Below are 20,250 nucleotides of genomic sequence, written 5' to 3'. Positions count from 1 at the left end.
TTTCATTTGGTAAAGTGATTCAAGCCGTGGTAAAATGTTCAAGCAATGTTAAAGGTACACAGTAAGAGCTGTCCTCCTGGCAATCCCACCCCAGGAAGTTATCCTACCGATTTTGCACAGGAAGTAATGACATATACCCAAGGAGACTCAAGGCAGCATGAGACTGGAGACAGCTTAAGAGACCACTGACGAGGGATGGAGGGGCATCTACATGACAGACATGGCAACTGTGAAACGGAGCAACTGTAGGCCCTGCCTGGAAGATCTGAACAAAAGAGGTGGGAGAGTATAGTGTAGAAGCTGCCACTTGCGTAAAACGGAGAGAGACAATCTTCTTTGCAGCATTGTTCACAATAGCCAAGACACAGAAACAAGCTCAACGTCCATCAATAGATGGATGGATCAAGAAGTTGCAGCACTTATATACAATAAATATTGTTGTTTCTGTTTAGTCATTAAGTTGTGTCTGACTCTTGCGACCCCATGGACTGTAGCCCACCAGACTCCTCTGCCCATGGGATTTCTCAGGCACAAATACTGGAGTGGGAAGTTATTTTCTTCTCCAGGGGATTTTCCCAACCTAGGGATCAAACCTGTGTCTCCCGCATTACAGGTGGATTCTTTACTGCTGAGCCACCACAGACATGATAGTGGAATATTAGCCATAAAAAAGAATAACACAATGCCATTTGCAGCAACATGGATGAACCTAGAGATTATCATACTAAGTGAAGTGAGTCAGGAAGGGAAAGACAAATACCAAATGATATCACTTACATGTGAAATCTGAAAAAATTATGCAAGTGAACTTACAAAACAAATAGTGTCACAGATGTAGAAACGAACTTATGGTTACCAGTGGGGAAAGGGGAGAAGAGGGATAAATTGGGAGACTGAGACTGACACATACATACTACCATACATAGATAACTAATAGGGACCTATAGCACAGGGAATTCGGAGAAGGCAATGGCACCCCACTCCAGTACTCTTGCCTGGAAAATCCCATGGACAGAGGAGCCTGGTGGGCTGCAGTCCATGGGCTCGCTAAGAGTCAGACACGACTGAACGACTTCACTTTTACTTTTCACTTTCATTCATTGGAGAAGGAAATGGCAACCCACTCCAGTATTCTTGCCTGGAGAATCCTAGGGACGGGGAAGCCTGGTGGGCTGCCGTCTCTGGGGTTGCACAGAGTCGGACACGACGGAAGTGACTTAGCAGTAGCAGCAGCACAGGGAACTATATTTAATATTTATAATGACCTCTATGGGAAAAGAATCTAAAAAAGAGTGGGATATATCTATATGTATAACAGATTCACTTTGCTGTACAGTTGAAACTAACACAACATTCTAAATCAGCTATACTCCAATTTTTTAACAAATTGGAGGAAGATATATGTAGTTTCTTAATCAAGTATAAAGCATTTGGGAGGACTTACAAAAAACTGATTGCTTCTGGAAAGGAAGTAGCTGGCTGGGGATAGGGTGGGGGGAAGACTTTTCACTCTTTAGTCGATGTCCTTCTGCACCATTTGCATTTTGAAACATTTGAGAATACTGCCTATTTCAAGGCAAATGAGGAAGTAAGATTCCGTCCCACGCTGATTTCCAGGCCCCAGCTGCTCTCTTCAGAGGCAGTCTCTGTGAGCAGTCTCTTGATGTGGACACAAGAGCCTGGGAGTGCAAGACTCATATGGGTATTCAGGTCAGTGGTTCTCAAGGTGGGTCCCTGGATCAGCAGCATCCACCTCACCTGAGAACTTGTTAGAAATGCCAATTATGAATTGGACAGTCGTGGAGTGGGGCTCAGAAACCAGCATTTTAACTAACCCTCTGGGTGATGCTGATGCACTCAAGATCGAGAACCAGCCATTAAGTTATCACCCAAATGATAACCCACCATATCTGTCCTCTGCACCTGGCCTTTTCCACTCAGCAGTTATATTGCTTTAAGGAGTAATACCAGCCATGCCTTCTTCAAGGCTGCTGCAAGGTGAGGTATGGTGCAAGAATTGTCTAAGTGTTCAGAGCCTGGAGCAGGGGAGCAGAGCACAGATGCCCCAGGAGAAAGCCTGGAAGGACAGAGAAGCAGCCAACCCCGCCCCCCTTCCCAACGCCACAGCATGTATGGCATGTGCTGGGGGCATTCCAGGACAGAAGGGTCAGGGCTGGGAGTGAGGGCTTCCTCACGGCCACAGAGGGGAGATTTCACAGGGCAAGGAAAGGGGTGTGTTAGGAAAAGGGTAACTTTAAGATGGGAAGAGCCCGTTTTAACAGGTAAGCATCCCAAACCATTAACACCATCTAGCCAGAGGGAGGAGGCAAAGGAGATAAAACTGTGGTGACCATCAGGTTTCAACTTTTTGACTGGCTGATTCTGAATTGAATCTATTGCCGCCCTGTAGTGTGGCCATCTTCTTTCTTGTCAGTGTCACCCCACACACTGTGAACATCTCCAGGGAGGAAGCCTGCCTGAGTCATTTAGTATTCCTGGAATAAGGACTGGGAGTTCAGTGGATGCTCAAGGGTCTGTGGAATGATTGAGTGGATGGATGGATGGATGGATAAAGTACAACTGTGTTTTCTGAGTCAGATCCGATCAGATCAGTCACTCAGTCGTGTCCGACTCTGCGACCCCATGAATCGCAGCATGCCAGGCCTCCCTGTCCAACACCAACTCCCAGAGTTCACTCAGACTCACGTCCATCGAGTCAGTGATGCCATCCAGCCATCTCATCCTCTGTCGTCCCCTTCTCCTCTTGCCCCCAATCCCTCCCAGCATCAGAGTCTTTTCCAATGAGTCAACTCTTCGCATGAGGTGGCCAAAGTACTGGAGTTTCAGCTTTATCATCATTCTTTCCAAAGAAATCCCAGGGCTGATCTTCAGAATGGATTGGTTGGATCTCCTTGCAGTCCAAGGGACTCTCAAGTAGACACAAAGAGCCCGCAGTAAAGAATGAGGGGTCACAGTGATCTCCTTGAGGATGGGGGATGTCTCATTGGCTCTGCGGCCCCCAGTTGGCACAGGGCTCAGGGAGGCACAGGCACAGGCAGGCTGAACGAGTCATGTGAGGAGTGACTGGCCAGGTGCGGGCTGGCTTGCCTCTCAAAGGACCCTCCTTGGCACAACTGTTATACTTCACCCAACAAATATGCATTGAGCACCTACTGCATGCCAGCCTGTGTGGAGGGTGCAGGATGCAGTAGAGGACAGACCATGTCCCTACCCCCATGTGCTCCCATTCTAGTGGGGGAAGGCAGACAGTGAACTGGGGACAACCAAAGAAACAAGACTGTTTTTGCTAGTGAGAAGTGTTCAGAAGAAGTAAAGCAGGGAGTCACAGAGTCACAGCAGGGCCCTGCTTGAGACTAAGTGGCCAGGGAAGGCCTCTCTGAGCCCCAAAGGATGAAAAGGATCCAGCCAGGCAAACAGCTCTAGGAAGTGTGTGCCAGGGAGGGGAGATGGTGAGCACAAAGGCCCTGAGGCAGAAGCAAGGCTGGCTCAGCTCATGCTTGCTTCTGGAGGGCAGGGAGATGGAATACTCACTCCTCCGTCTCCAGAGAGTTGACGCGGGCAACGTAGTTGCTTGGGATGTAGCCCTCTTTCCGGGTGGCCAGAGATCGCGCTCTCCACCACTCCCCAGACCTAGGGGGCAGAAGGGAGCAAAGGGGTCAACCCCCCAGCCGTGGCCTAGAATATCCCAACAACAGGAAGCTGGTAAAGTGAAGGGCAGGGCCACTACCGTCCCAGCCCCCAGCCTGCACCCCATGATGAAGGTAAATATCTTTACAACAACCCTGGGGCTAGAATCAAGCCCTGTCCCTACATTCACAGTCCACAGTCCTAGGTCTTTGGCCTCAACCTCATTCCCTGGACTTGTGGCCTTGACCTTACCAACCATATATTAGGCAGGGCCCTGTGCCCATGGCAGATTCACAGTGTGCTGGCCAGAGGGACTGGGCTCAGGAGTCTGACCAAGCATAAGCGGTCCCAGCACATATTAGATACTCCATCTAGTGATGGTGAGGATTATAGGAGATTGGAGGTAGCAAACTCAGAGATCCATGGATCTGAATGCAAAGTCACCTTAACAGGGTCTGTTCCATAGGTAAGCCTGCCACTTAATCATAGGAGTCCAAGAAAGGCTTTCCTAGGAAAGCACTGTCAGCTGTCCATCCTTGCCTGGATGTACACCAGCCCTTTACTGTGGCTAAAACCTAGGTTAACAGCAAACCCTTCTTCCTTTATTATGATCACATTCTCATCAGTCATTTACACTCTAGTATAATATAGCCTATCAGGTTCTTTATTGAAACACAAGAGAGAGCAAAATTGAGTATTAGAGATAGCTATGTCTTAGGGATGGGGACTCACTCCTCCAGGACCACCATCTGGTCCCCCTTTTGGAAACTGAGGTCTTCATGGTGAATGGCATCATAATCATACAGGGCAACCACAATGATATCCTCAGAACCTGTTGGGAAGGGAGACACATGGGATGGTGAGGCTTTATCTGAGCACACCCACAGCCCTGGGTGTTTCCCACCCCAAGACCTGGCACCCAGCCCTGGACCCCTTGATGTGTGTGTTCAGGATACAAGTAAGCACCTTGCCAAAGCGCATTCTTGAGTTCAAAGCTAATGGAGTTATGTTCATGCTGTGAAACAGCGCTATAGAAACACAATGGCCTGTACTAAGTACATTGGGGGCAAATTAGGGGATTTTCAAGGGCGGTTTTGACTGTTTTGGGTTTTTGCCTCAAGCTCTCACCAAGCACCCAACCTAATCCTCTACAATCGCCAGACTCCACTGCACGTGCCTGCCAGTTACTTACCCTCTGTGGACCCTGGCGGGTTGCCGTTGCTGCTGTCAGGCCACTGTGGGGAAGAAACGGGAGAAGAAAATGAATCCAACAGTGTGTGTGGAGCCATGGAAGGTTTGTGTCAAAAAAGGATATCCCAACCCCATGTGTCATGGGGGGAGGCCCAGAGGGGGCTGGGGAAGTGCCCAAGGTAACACAGCACATTAGGGGCACAGCTAGTACAAGGATGCAGATCTCTAGGGTTATAGGCTCTGCCTTAGACATACTGGGGGACACTACTTGTCTCTTCCCCTCAACATACAGTGAGGGGAGTTGGTCCAGATCAGTGTTCTCCAAGCTCTGTTTGAAGAGATCCTAGGTCTACCAGCAAGCCCATGAATAAAGGCTCCACTACATAAAACAACCTAAGTGTCCATCCAAAGGGGAATCGGCACCAAATTAAGGGAGCTGCTCTAAGCAGCTCTAATAGGAAGGAGGCCACTTCATTCCTGACACAGCGAGACCTCAAAGGGACATTGTTGAGTAAACAAAGCTAGTTCTTCAGAATGGTAAAAATGATACGCTGGTATAAAACACATTCTCACACATCCTAAACAGTTTCTGTGGACACATACTGTACTGCTACTGCTGCTAAGTCACTTCAGTCGTGTCCGACTCTGTGCGACCCCATAGACGGAAGCCCACCAGGCTCCCCAGTCCCTGGGATTCTCCAGGCAAAAGTACTAGAGTGGGGTGCCATTGCCTTCTCCGACATACTGTACAGGTGTGAGTAAATTCATGGAAAGAGGTTTGCAAGGTTCCCTGCTAAACTGACAACAGCTGTCATCTCTGGGCTGGGGTGTGGTATTTCTAGGGAGGAGGGCACTGGTCAGCATACACTATAGTTTTAACTGTAATTTGTGATTTTTATTTTCAAAGAGAATGAATTTGTGTGTCACACATGTAAGTAAATGCTAATTTAAAGAAATAGCTTTGGGAAACACTAAGTATATCCTTTTTGGGGAGATGCGTAAAGCCCATTACAAAGATTCATAAAGGCTCTGGGAAGTCCTACAGAAAGGAGTGTGTGGCCTGGTGCTTTGCAAGCTGATTTGACCTGGGAATCCTTTCTCAATTACTACATTACTGCTAAATCAAAGTTCTGCATGAGCAGAGCAATGAATGGCTGATAATAATGTCCCTTAAACTTGATGTTCAGAGAGAACGGGCAAAAACTGATGGGAGAAAACCTCTACTTCCCACTACGGACAAGTCAGAGGGCCTCAGAGAACCTGAGACTCTGGAGCCCTGGCCACAGAAAGGGCCCCAGGCCACGCAAGTTAGGAGAGAAGCTGACCTGAGAGTCACTTAGGGTTTAGGATGTCACCTCAGGACATCACCAGTGTGGGAAGTTCTTCTAAACTCAGGCTGTATTAATGGAGGTCAAGTGTCAGAAGATGGGAGGTGCCTATTTCACTCTTCTCCCATTTCTAGAATTAGTCCTGTTCTAGGCATCATGCCTGGAGAAGGGCAAGCAGGTGAAGAGAGACCAGGAACCCATGTTGTGTGAAAAATGATTTGGAAGGAAAGGGTGGATTGGGATAAGATCTTCGCCTTCCATCTCTACAAGCTCTCATGGGGTAAAGGTAGTGGATGTGTTTGGGGCAGGACTGAGAGAGGAGGTATAGGATCCAGGAGTAAGGGTTATGGGGTAATAGGCCTCCCTTCAACACGAGGAAGAACTTTCTAAAGAGCACCAGGAAGAAGTGTACCCCTGTCTCTGGAGGCAGTGCTTGCTGGGATAGCTTCAGATAAGGGGATGGACGAAAGGAACCCAGAGGAGAGAGAACCCCAGCGCTGAGTTTAGAATGACCCAGTTCTGCTGCCTCCCAGCACTATGAGCCCAGGGAGCCTTTTAACTTTGAGCCTCTGTCACCCTGGCCATAAGAAGCATTAACTCCAGCCTCACAGCTTTTGGTGAGAATTAATGGCCACCTCATGCAAAGAGTTGACTCATTGGAAAGGACTCTGATGCTGGGAGGGATTTGGGGGCAGGAAGAGAAGGGGACGACAGAGGATGAGATAGCTGGATGGCATCACTGACTCGATGGACATGAGTTTGAGTGAACTCTGGGAGTTGGTGATGGACAGGCAGGTCTGGCGTTCTGCGATTCATAGGGTCGCAACGACTTGGACATGACTGAGCGACTGAACTGAACTGAACTGAACTGAATGGTATAGAAACAGCTCACTCCAGTGCCCAGACCACAGAAGATTTCCAAAGAACAACAATGCTTGTTACAACTGTTACTGCTGCTCTTAACAGCAGTAACAGTACTGTCAGCCCTATTACTAGCACTATTACTGTAACCACCATATGACTATTGTTCTTGCTCTTCGAACCATCACAACTACCATGACTAGCAGGGTGACTTCTGTGGCGACTACCGCCCCCAGGCCCCCACTAATGCCAGCATGACTACTGCTCCTGTCACCAGCAGCTGGCGCTGCCTCTGTTACTTTGTTCCTGCCACTGGGACACTGGAACATGTACTGAGTTTGAATCCCTACTAACCATGTAGCGCTCAGCAAGTCATTTAATGTCTGCGTCTCATCTCTAAAATGGATATAAAACAAGCTGTGGCCCACAAGAGCACTATTGTGCAGATTAAAGGTGTTAATAACCATCATGCACTTAGGATGGTACTTGGCTCATCGTAAGCTCTGTGTAAGTGTAACAGAGGTGAGCAGATACCTCTGCTAGTATTACCACTTCTCTCAGAGACTCTGTGCTGGAATTCCTACCTCCATTGCTATTATATTCCCACCAGTATTGTTGTTACTCTTACTACTACCATTGTTATTACCGCTATCGCCATGATACTGATGCTGTCTGTCATCAGTACCGTCATTTCTTCAACTGCTGTTGTGACTAAGCTGCTCATTCACTACCTTCAGCACTGATTATGGTACTGGCCCGGTGGGACGGCTGGCTATGCCCCTGGGACCTGGTCACCCAGGCTGAGGGGCCAAGGCGTGTATCCTGGGGAGTCAGGGTGCTGCTGGTGACTGGTCAGCTGCATTTCACCCCAGACTCACCCTGCTCACCCTTGGGATAACAGGGAATGGTGAGAGTAGTTTGGGGCAGCGTGGGGCAGCCCCGGACAGCCGCCAGCGTCCCCTTTCTTCCCCCACTCACCCGCTTGCCCGAGGACGTGGGATCCGGCACGTACAAGGGGCTGTGTGGGTTGGTGTTGGGCTCGGTTTTTGAGACCTTGCCTCCATTCCGGAGGAACTTGGACTTCACGCATCCCATCCTGTGGTAGAGAGAAGGGAGATGAGCCCAGCTTGCTCTGATCCCTGAAAGGGGGAGTCTTTGATGCTGGGCTTGAGACCCCCTGTTGCCAGGCTGGCTCCTGTCCCTGTGTCAGCCCCCCTACCTCACCCTCACCGTACAGAGCTCACTCTGCCCTTGTCATCTCTGGGCTTCCCCATATCCACATCTGCCACGCACCCACACAGAGCTGACAAGTTGTCAAAGTCACGCTACCAAGGACCCTGGCGATGGGAAGTTTATTGAGAGAATAAATCGTGATGATCATTGAAATTCAACACACTCTGGGGTCAGAAAGCCTGAGCTGATACTTGGTCCCTCCCCCCTGCCCCCACACTAACTGCTCACTTATCACTCCCCCTGCTCCCTAGTCTCGGTTCCTCATCAGCGAAATGGGGATAATAATACAGCCTACTCTCAGGGTGTTGGGAGGATGAGAAAGTACGTGGGTGGGGAAATAGTCTAGAGTCAGGCTCTGAGCAAACAGTAAGACTATACTTTCATTATATAATAAGTTAATATTTTATATTAAATGATAGAGATCAGGGCACATAATGTGGCTCAAACAGTCAAGCCACCAGACCCCTCACATAACTTTATAATTGCCTTCTAAAGCTTCCTTCCTTCTTCCCTCCCTCCCTCTTTTTCTTCCTTCCCTTCTTTCTCTCATGGACTTATTTGGTCATTCATTCGTTCATTCATTTACTGGGCAAACATTTACTGAGCACTTTTCTTTCTTTAAATTTTTAGTTATGTATTTATTTTGGCCTCACCACATGGCATGTGGGATCTTAGTTCCCCAGTCAGGGATTGAACCCATCCCCGCTGCAGTGGAGGCATGGGATCAAACCACCAGGAAATTCCCTACTGAGCACTTTGCTAAATCATGACTAAGACAAGCAAGGTCACGGCCCTGTTGGAGCTCACCCTGGAGGTGGATGGGAGACACAGATAAAGATCAGGTAACAAATAATTAACAGGATAAATTTAGCTAGTGAAACATGGAGGATGCTCAAAGAGGATGTTGATAGGGAACAAGCGCGCGGGGCCTCTCTAGACAGGGTGGTTGGCGAAGGCCTCTCTCAGGAGGAGATGCTGGACCTCAGGCCCAACTGACACAAAGCAGTCAGTTATGTAACACTCTGAGGGAACAGTGTTCCGAGCGAGTGAGGAAAAGGTGAGTGCAAACAGTGAGTGCAGAGGCCCTGAGGCTGGAATGTGCTTGAAGAGAATCAGGTACTGAAAGGAGGCCGGTGTGGCTGGGGTTCACAGGCAGGAGGGAGCAGGTAGTATATGACGAGGCTGCCCCATCTTTACACTGGTGAGGAATCTGGATTGCATTCTAAGGCTGATGGGAAACCAGGGCAAGTTTCATGTAGAAGGATGACAGGATTCAATCTACACTTTAACCCTGTCAGCTATTCAGCTGCTCGGTGGAATATGGCCTTTAGAGAATAGGTCAGAAGTCCAGGCTCAAGATGCTTGATGGTGGCCTGGCCTGGGGTGGTAGTTACTGAGGGGGTAAGCAGCAGAAAGGGTCAGGGGACATTTTGGTATCCCCTGCATTATCAACTTACATATTTTGGAGGTAGAGCTGACAGACTTCGCTGATGGATTAATAAAATTTAAAGAAAACACACTGATCCATCAGAGTCAAAACTTCATCATTCAAGTGGTGGAAACGTTTTATTCTTTTCTCAAAATGTGCACATGTTTGCTGAGAAGTCACACAAGGAAGTAATTGTGTTCCTCATCTCTGCACAATTGCAATTTTCTTCTAAAGCGGTTATACTTATCTTGTTAAAATGAACATGTGTTTGTGGCTTAAGAAAAAAACCCAAACTCCTAGGTTTATGGGAGTTATTTACTTACTTTTTTAAAAAGATTCTTTTCATTTACAAGGATATTTCTGTCTATCCTGGTGGGAATTGGGAACAGTTTACCACCTCAAGACTTAAGTGGTTTCTGCTTCATTCTCCTTTTGTGAATAAAGTAAGTAACTGATCCAAACTTCTGGAGTGCTGGATCATTAATTTGAAAATTTATTGCAATTAATTACTGTTTTATAACATACTCATATGAACTGAAAATGAAAACCAACACCTCTCTGGCTTGTGATAAATATGTATTACAGTTGTGGGAAATAAAACACTTATTGTGAGGTTTTATATGACAGAAAATCATATTCCTATATATTTTGATTAAGTTAAGGGTGATCTGGGAAGAGGATGTCTGTGGGAGGTAGGGCAGCTCTCTCCACCTCTCTGAGCATGTATTTGGTATTCATCATCAATTTACATATTCAACGTGGCCACAGGGTCTTGAGGGGTAGGTCTCCTAACACATAAACACATGATCCAGGGTGGTGGTGAGCACAGAGTGAGTTGAGAAGTCTGAAGGCGTCTGCCACACAGCTAAGTTCTACGGAAGTGCTAATCGTATCATTTCCATTTACTGGCAGACGTAGCCCTGCCCTGGGAGAATACTGTTTGCACGTCCTTTGGCCCTCAAGTTTAGAGATCTCATAACACTTGAGAAGTTAACTTCTTAAAATAGGGAATTCCTGTTAGTTCAGCTTTTGCACAATGAAGTACTTTTTTTAAGTGGTATATGGGCAAGAGTCAAATTTGCATAAAACGTGATTTCCCCCTAAACCAAGAGAACCACACCACTGCTTGGCCTAGAGTGGCCTCTGAAATGCTCATTTTCATGACCACTAGACACAGCAATGTAATGTGAGCCACGTATATAATTTAAAATTTTCATAGCTGTGTTTTTTTCAAAGTAAAAAGAAACAAGGGAATTAATTTTCAGATGTATTTACTTTCCCCAATATGTCAACATTGTTATTAATGTGATCAACATAAAATGATCAATGAGATACTTTATATTCTTTTTTTTTAAATGTTGAGTCCTTACATCTCAGTGTGTGTGTTACATGTCCAGCCCATCTCAGCTAGGACTTGCCATGTTTCATGTGCTCAAGAGCTGTCTGTGAGGACTTCCCCTGTGGTCCAGGTCCACAGTGGCTAAGACACTGTGCTTCTAATGCACGGGGGCCTGGGTTGGAACCTGGCCAGGGAACTAGATCCCACATGCCACAGCTGAAGATCCCCGCATGCTACCACTAAGATCCTGCATGCTGCAACTAAGACCCGACCAAAGAAATAATATTAAAAAGAGAGCGAGAGACCTGTCTGTGGCTGAAGCTACTCTACTCAGCAGTGCAGATACAGAACATTGCCATCACAGCAGCACCCCAGAGACTGGTCCTGCTCATGTCTGTGTTCCTTGGTGCTCAGCTCAGCACCTTGCCGGCACACAGTAGGGGTGTAACACATGGTCAGTGAGCAAATGTGTGCCCAAAGCCCATGCTTTCTGTAGTCAGTCCAACGTAAAGGCATCTGGACCTGGCTCCTGCTCCAGCTGGGATGCAAAGACTGGGCACACAGAATTACATTCCCAAGGAGCTGTTAGGTATTGGCAAAGACAATCAGAAACATGCAAAGACTTCTAAAATACCTGTTGAGTGAGAAAAACAACCTGCAAGACATATATAATATCAAGCCATTTTGTGAATCTAATATATATCCAGGTTCTTCCACTAACATATATGTTACATTGTTCATAGTAAAAACAACCTGTGTATAATAATTGAGCAGCAGAATAATAAATCGAATTTTGAAGAGAGGGAGGGATTTCAATAAAGATTTGGGGAAATTCAAGAATGTTTCATAAAAGCACCATCTTTCAAAGGGAATTTGAGGGAGTTTATGATAGTAAACCATATACAGAGCACTTCAAGACTCAAAAAGGGTTCTGTTGCACCATTTGAAAGGAAGGATGATTGAATCAGAAGCCTGGGTCCCCGTATTGGAGGCAGATTCTTTACCACCTGAACCACAAGGGAAACCCCTATATATTGACAAGTGGTTCCCAAATGGGCTTCCCAAATGGGCTTCCCTGATAGCTCCGTTAGTAAAGAATCCGCCTGCAATGCAGGAGATCCCAGTTCGATTCCTGGGTCAGGAGGATCTGCTGGAGAAGGGATAGGCTACCCACTCCAGGAATTCTGGCCTGGAGAATTCATTCCATGGGCTGTATGGTCCATGAAGCCACAAAGAGTCGGACAGGACTGAGCGACTTTCACTTTTTCCCAAATAGATGATGCTGGTGTTTGGCTGGGTTTCGGAACCATGGGATGAGGTAGGGAGAGGGCGAGGGAAGAAGTTTATATAACCCAGGGCCTCTCTGCAGGATGGAGACCACAGAGTGACTCGAAGTGAGTTAGAAATGTAACAGAGTGCCTGGCTACTTGGAGCATGGAAACCAGCAGCATTATCATATTTGAGCTGTTGGAAATGAGGAACCTCAGGCCCCACCTCCCAAATCAGAATGTACGTTTTTACGAGGCCCAGGTGATTCGTGTGATTATTCTAGTGGATAACTGGGCATGGTGAATATTTTTTGCTCTTGCTTCCTCAGCTGCTGCCGCTGCTGCCAAGTCGCTTCAGTCGTGTCCGACTCTGTGCGACCCCATAGACGGCAGCCCACCAGGCTCCCCCGTCCCTGGGATTCTCCAGGCAAGAACATTGGAGTGGGTTGTCATTTCCTTCTCCAATGCATGAAAGTGAAAAGTGAAAGTGAAGCCACTCAGCCGTGTCTGACTCTTAGCGACCCCATGGACTGACTGCAGCCTACCAGGCTCCTCCATCCATGGGTTTTCCAGGCAAGAGTACTGGAGTGGGTTGCCATTGCCTTCTCCATGCTTCCTCAGCATCCATCCCTTTTCTGATAACCGTGCCTGGATATTCCTTAGGAACCCAGCCTTCAGTGGGGCTTCTGGGGGCTAACCCCTCCCTTGTCTTGAGGGATTGACAACTTGATACAGGATCAGCCCATTAGGGAATTCCATGTCTTCCTGACAACCAACGGTGGTTGGTTCAGTTATAGGTATGTATGTGATTCTATCTGAGGCAGTCTGCCCTGGGGTTTTGCTGGGAAAATTAGGGAAAAGGTACTCTCTTTCTATAAGCATTGTTGTAGATGTGGGTGTGAATGTGGACATAGCTGTTGATGTGGACATAGGTATAGATGTGGATGTATGTGGCCACGGATATGAAAATGGATGTAGACGTAGGTGTAGATTTGAGTATAGATGATGTAGGTGTGAATGTAGAAAACTGGAGCTCTTGGGAGCCATTCTGACATCATGAAGGGAGGGACTGCCTTAGAAGGAAGCCATCACAGAGGACAGCAGAGCTGAGCAATGGGGACAAAGTGATTCCTGAAGACATGTTTAAACACCTGGATCCAGCTATGCCTAAAACTTTTCAACCTCGGAATTTTTCTAATTCGCGAGCAAGTAAATTCTCAATTTTGCCTAAGGCAGTTTGAGTTGGATTTCTGCCACTTGTACCCAAAGAGTCCTCACTGACTCTTGACTATTCCAGGCAACACTCTGAATTGAATGAACTAGGGTTTCTGGGGATGAAGGCATAGAATCTGCATTTCACACAAATCTTTAGGAGAGTCTTATCACACTGAAATTTGAGACCCACCAATGTATAGTGGAAGGAAGGCCAAGCTTGGAGTCTGAATACTTGGCTTTGGATCCCAGTTCTTCCACTGACTGCTGTGTGACCTTGAGTAAGGCTCTTGCCCTCTCTGAGCCTCATTCTCGCCACCACCCCCACCCCCACCCCCACCCCCGCCCCTTTATAATAGGAGGCACTTGTTTCTCAGGCTTGGCCTGAGGTCCTGTGGGACAGGGATTTGAAAGGCTCTTTGAAATTTCTGAAAACACATGTTTCTTGTCTAATTTGACTCAAAACCAGGCTCTGAGAGCAGAAGTGGCTTGCCTGGCCCCACATTAACTTAGAACAGCTGATCCCCAGCAAAGACACTTCCTCAACTCACTGCTGAAACCCCTGGAACCTGGAACCTGAAACCAGCTCCCTGTCCCCTTGGTTTCTGTAGGCACTGCGTGGAAGGGAAACAAGAAAGTTCAGCTTGCTTGGCCTGTCTGCTTCCCATGGTCACCGTGCTGGCCACAGAGGCCTCAGAGACTCCTCCTGAACTCTCAGAACACTGCCTGAGCAGCCTGTGGAGTGGGCGGGAGGTGGTTCACTAGGAGCTTTTAGGCTCAAGCAGTGGCTTCTGAGGGCTGGAGGCAAGGAGCCCTGGAATTTAGTTCCACCTCTGCCACAAACTCACTGTGTGACCTTAGGCAAGGCCCTTTCTCTGGGCCTCAGTTTCCCCAACTATGAGATGAGATGTCGGGTGATTAATTCTCCGAAGGGGACAGCTATAGTCCTTTCTTGTGTAGCAGCTGCTCCTCCTCCTTCTGACAATATCTCCTCGATTTTTTGGGGGGAACTACCCCTCTCCCATTCTCAATTCCTGGACTGTGGCAAAGCTGACTTCAACCTCTGGCTGTAGGGATGGGTCTGTGACGAAGTCTGGCCAATCAGACTTGCAGTAATAGAAGCAGAGGTGGGCATGTGACTCAGTTCTGGCCAATGAGAATCACCCATTTGGCTGGAAAATGGGTGTTGCAAAGCAGAGCCTAGTAATGAAGAAAGACAGATTCTTCAACTCTGCATAAAGCAGATATGCTCATGGACTTTCCAATATCCTTCTTTTTCTGCTTGAGCCAGTCTGAGTTGGATTTCTGTGCCTTTGAACCTCAAAGAGCCCTGCTGAGTGCAAAGGAAATTCTTACAAAGGATTGCAATTCATACTCAGGTGTAAATGGCTTACGGCAAAGATTGCCTAAATAGGAAGTTTTGATAGAAGAAAGTAAAGGGGGTACTAGACCCATTAGAGTGGGTGGGGGGGTGTGTGGAGTATGGAGCTGGTGGCACTGAAGCCATGCCTAGAAAGGGCCTGACATGGATTAGGCTGTCCGTATACATGAACCCATCTGTCAGATGGGGAAATGGAGGCCCACAGCAGAGAGGATTTCTAGGTGGTCAGTGGCAGGTAGAGCAAGAACCCAGCTCTCCTGCCTCCCATTCTCCACTGGGTCAGGCTCAGAGGCTACAGCAGGGAAAGTGGGAGGAGAGGGGATGAGTAACCCAAACAGGAAGTTTAGGAAAGCAGATCACCAGGGGCCCAGGGCTCAAGATTATCCATTTAGAGGAACTTTCCCTTCTCAGAATAGCTCAGCCATGGAGGCAGGGGACAAACCTTCCACTGTCAGGGACCAAGTCCCTGAAGAGTTTTCAGGAACACATAGCTCCCTCTCTTTGGATTCCTTGACTCTTCTGAATGAACCATCCAAACCTCCAAGTGACTGCTATCGATGATGGACATTTAGGGGTCACCTCTGACTCTCCATCTCTTCCCTTTTCCAACTGTCAGCTTCTTTCTGATCAAGAGCTCAAAACTTTGATTTTGCAAATACCCAGAGGGAGTGGGTGTCATGCCCTGGTTTACACAACAGCAAGTGACCGAGCAACATAGGAAAGAGGAAGTCAGGTCTTTGGTCATTTGCCTGACTCAGCCAGAAGGTTGACTCTGAGATGTATGTGTTCCAACCACTTGCTCCAAACAAGTAGTAAATTTTTAGCATGTTCAATGTTACCTCTGGGTCACCTGATCAACTCCAGAACTCAAGGGCACTTGTAAGCCTCCTTAGAATACTTCTATCTTTAAGGTAGGCAGAGGGCAGGGAAGTTTGGAAAAATATAGGGTCCAGAGGATCCTCTGGAGGAGGGCATGGAAACTCACTCCAGTACTTTTGCCTGGAGAATTCCATGGAGAGAGGAGCCTGGTGGGCTACAGTTCATGGGATTGCAAAGAGCTGGACATGACTGAGCAACTAACACTTGAAACCAGAAAAAGCTGGGTTTGAATGCCCTTTCTGCTTCTTACAGATAAGTGAGCTTTTTAAAATATAAGTCAGATCACATCCCTCCTTTGCTCAAAATATCCCGGGGCTGCCATCTCACTTGGAGTAAGAGTCCAAGTCCCCTCTGGCAAGGCTGGCAAGGCTCCATGACCTGGAGTCCCCTCAACCTCACAGTCCTGTCTCCTCCAGCCCTCCTTTGATTTTTTCACTTCAGCCACACTAGCCTCTTGCTATTCCTCAACTCACCAACCATGTTTCTACCTCAGGGCCATTGCACAGGCTGCTTTCTGGAACATTCATCACCCAGAAAGCCTCTTTCTCTTCACCCAGGTCTTCTTGCAGATCTCACTTTCTCAGCAGGGGCTTCTCTTATCACCCTGGCTAAGACAGAAGCACTGTCCCCAACTCCTATCACTTTCTGGCCCCTTCCCAGCTATATTCTTCATGGCTTTAGCCACCACCTAATATGATGACCACAAGGATGAGCCTCTCAGATTTCCAAAGGCAGAGAGCAGAATTGACCAGTGGCCCCAGCTGTCATGCTGTGAAGAACATCACTGTTTCCTTGGGCTGCTCCCACCCAGTGACTGAGAGTGGCAGACGTACCAAGGCAGGACCATGCCAGGGGGACCTCTGATGGAACCTCCTTGGCAGCCTTGCCAACCTTCCTTAGAACTGCCCTGCAGTTTAAGACATTTCTACCTTCCTTTCCTTGCTTCTTCCCTTCCTTCCTCTCTCCTTTCATTTGGAGTCAGACATGCCTTGCTAGGTATTCATGTATGGATGTGAGAGCTGGACCATAAAGAAGGCAAGCCCCGTTGGAGAAGACTCCTGAGAATCCCTTGGACAGCAAGGAGATCAAACCAGTCAATCCTAAAGAAAATCAACACTGAATATTCATTGGAAGGACTGATGCTGAAGCTGAAGCTCCAATACTTTGGCCACCTGATGTGAAGAACTGACTCATTGGAAAAGACCCTGATGCTGGGAAAGATTGAAGGCAAAAGGAGAAGGGGACAACAGAGGATGAGATGGTTGGATGGCATCACCGACTCAATGGACATGACTTTGAGCAAGCTCCAGGTGATAGTGAAGGACAGGGAGGCCTGGCGTGCTGCAGTCCATGGGGTCACAAAGAGTCAGACACGACCGAGTGACTGAACAACAGTGCCTTACTATCTTATCTGATGCCTCTCGTAACCTCTCCTAGCTGCTTCTACAGGCATTCCCTCTAATCAGTTTCTGAGAGTCACCTTCTCCAAGGACCTGACTAACTGAATGAAATGCCTTTAGCTGCCAGGGTGCCCTAGATTTCTCCTTTTAAACAATAGTCACAAATGTGTGTTTAAACTGAGAAGGACTGTCCATGATTGTTTATCTTTGCTTGGAGATAAACAGTCTTTCCTTGATTGGAGCTGAATGAAGGTGACCCCCTTCCAAAAGGACGTGGTGGCCAGTTCGCCCAAGGGACAATTTTTTCACTTCAACCTCCCACCGTGCTCCAAGGTCAGCTGCCCCTAAATCTGACCCCCTCAAGTGGAAACTTCAAAGTTTCCATCGTGTGCTCTGACCCTTTTACACTTTCTTTTTTATTGTTGACAGAGCCAGTTCTTTTCTGTTTTGGAGGGTATGCATTTTTGTTTTTAAAATTACCTTTCATCACCTAGTAAAACACTACATTGTCCTTGTTAAAAATGAAAACAATAAAGCTAAATCTAAGGCACATTTGGAATAAGGCCAGTAAGATACCCTTTCCAGGCCCTCCATGGCCACCCCTCCATTCACCACCCCCTCCCAGGTAGCCTCTTCTTGTACATTTGCATATTATATTAAAGCAGATATGTCAGTGCCCCGCCCCTTGGCCAGCTGTTCACCCTTCTGAACACTCGCTGGACGTCCAACTGCCAGGACCTGCATCTCTTCATCTAGGAGATTTCTCTGTAGTCCTTGGCGCCTCCTCTGCCCACGAGCCTGGTAAGTGGAAGTGCTAGAGGATTGTCAGCCCGAGGGAGCCAATCTCATCCCCATCAGCTGTGACTGACAGGATCAGGCAGATAAGTATCCCAGTTCCTCTGCCTTTTGAGCTGGCTTAGCGGCTCCGAGCACTCCCAGTAGAACTGAGCTCCAGGTGCCAACAACGGGATTGACTTGATCACATCTTTATTGTCTGCTGACCTGGGTTCGATCCCTGGGTTGGGAAGATCTCCTGGAGAAGGGAAAGGCTACCCACTCCAGTATTCTGGCCTGGAGAATTCCATGAACTGTATACATGGGGTTGCAAAGAGTGGAACAGGACTGACGACTTTCACTTTCACTTCTCTTCTCTGTCTTGCTTCCCCACTCTCCTACAGGGTTTTCTGGGATCGAATCCCAAATAAACTAAATAGACATTTGACATGTCTTCTAGGGTCCGCTTCTGGGGAAACTCAGACTGACACATATACACTCATAGAAAATATGGAGTATCACTTTTTTGTGTGTGATAACATAAAAGGAATACTGTTTTGCATGAATTGTGAGGCAGTAGTCATCTTATCCTCATTTTTTAGATGAGGAAATTGAGACTCAGGGAGTGAAAGAATTTGGTGCGTCACAACTTGTATGAAGCAATGTTGGCACTCACACTCAGGCCTCCCATGCTCGGTCTGCATGCGTGTGTGCTGAGTAGCTTTGGTCATGACCGACTCTTTGCAACGCTATACGACTGTAGCCCACCAGGCTCCTCTGCCCATAGGATTCTCCAGGCAAGAATACTGGAGTGGGTGGCCATTTTCTTCTACAGTGCTCTGTCTATGGTTCTTCATTTCTCTGGCAGAGTAGAGGGAGGGTCTTCTATTCTTTTGGCTGCACCTAAGTCTCCTGGACCAAAGGATTTCATGGTGATGGTGGGAGCTCAGGTAGGTGTCGTAGGTCAGGATGAGGACTGTCACAAGGCCCAGTGCAGGGCAGGGCCACCCAGAGGGTGCAGCCTGTGTGGCCACAGCCACTGGCCAAGAACAGGACACATTTTACATTCAAGCAAGGGTTTCTTCTCTGTCATTACCCATGCCTCTGGAATTACACACTAAAACTCCCAGTCCTGGGGTGGAGGAAACTGGAGAAATGGCATGGGGTATCAAAGCGCTGCAGTGGGGGTGGCTTAGAAAGACAGGCTAAGAGATTGTACCATTAACTTACTCTGTAACTCTGGGAAAGTTACTTACCCTCTCTGGGCCTGACATTTCTTTTCTATAAAAAGGGAGGCCTTGTCATGATTTTAGGACTGGATTTGAAAACTCAAATAAGCTATAGGGGCCCACAGGGCTATCCACATGGGGCAGGTAGTCCAGGCAAGGGTGCTGCAAACTGGACAGTTTGGGGGCAGTCTACAGGGCAACCCCACTCAGCATCACCCACATGAGTGAAGAGCAGCAGAGCACAGGAGACCAAGGTTCTAGTCCCAGCTCTTTCAGTGGTTCAAGAAAAGACAGAAATTCACATTTCTATGAGCTCTCTTGACTTTAAATATTAGCGCATATTTAAGAAGAATCATTGTGTGAGGCCAGAGAAGGCAATGGCACCCCATTCCAGTACTCTTGCCTGGAAAATCCAATGGATGGAGGAGCCTGGTAGGCTGCAGTTCATGGGGTCGTTACAAGTCACACACATCTGAGCGACTTCACGTTCACTTTTCACTTTCACGCATTGGAGAAGGAAATGGCAACCCACTCCACTGTTCTTGCCTGGAGAATCCCAGGGACGGGGGAGCCTGGTGGGCTGCCATCTATGGGGTCACACAGATTTGGACACGACTGAAGTGACTTAGCAGCAGCATTGTGTGAGGCCAACTGAAACACACATATTTGCTGAAATATCTCAGGCAAAGGAGGGGAGAGAGTGTTCAACACCCCTCAATTCTGTATTTTTGAGGCCCTACTATGTCTCATTCCTACTGGAATGCAAAAGTAGGAAGTCAAGAAACACCTGGAATAACAGGCAAATTTGGCCTTGGAATACGGAATGAAGCAGGGCAAAGACTAATAGAGTTTTGTCAAGAGAACGCACTGGTCATAGCAAACACCCTCTTCCAACAACACAAGAAAAGACTCTACACGTGGACATCACCAGATGGTCAACACCGAAATTAGATTGATTATATTCTTTGCAGCCAAAGATGGAGAAGCTCTATACAGTCAGGAAAAATAAGACCAGGAGCTGACTGTGGCTCAGATCATGAACTCCTTATTGCCAAATTCAGACTTAAATTGAAGAAAG

General features: G+C 47.6%; 1 protein-coding gene across 2 annotated transcripts in view; it reads right to left on the bottom strand.

Moving 5' to 3' along the window:
* HCK (HCK proto-oncogene, Src family tyrosine kinase) overlaps positions 1-20,250 on the bottom strand; it is a 45,357-nt gene that overhangs the window by 18,679 nt on the left and 6,428 nt on the right. Inside the window, exons 2-5 of one of the 2 annotated variants that reach the window (NM_001110194.1) lie at positions 8,007-8,124; positions 4,841-4,883; positions 4,381-4,480; positions 3,553-3,651 (exon numbers count right to left, since the gene is read on the bottom strand). In NM_001110194.1, coding sequence (NP_001103664.1) covers positions 3,553-3,651; positions 4,381-4,480; positions 4,841-4,883; positions 8,007-8,124 — 360 coding nt within the window. Of the gene's footprint in view, positions 1-3,552; positions 3,652-4,092; positions 4,202-4,380; positions 4,481-4,840; positions 4,884-8,006; positions 8,125-20,250 lie in introns of those variants that run through there. The other variant, NM_001037141.3, reaches the window with a different exon arrangement.

The sequence above is a fragment of the Bos taurus genome, chromosome 13 (assembly GCF_002263795.3).
Source record: "Bos taurus isolate L1 Dominette 01449 registration number 42190680 breed Hereford chromosome 13, ARS-UCD2.0, whole genome shotgun sequence".
Taxonomy (NCBI): Eukaryota; Metazoa; Chordata; class Mammalia; order Artiodactyla; family Bovidae; genus Bos; species Bos taurus.
Note: the sequence above shows the minus strand (reverse complement) of the source record. Positions and strands in the feature narration are given on the sequence as shown.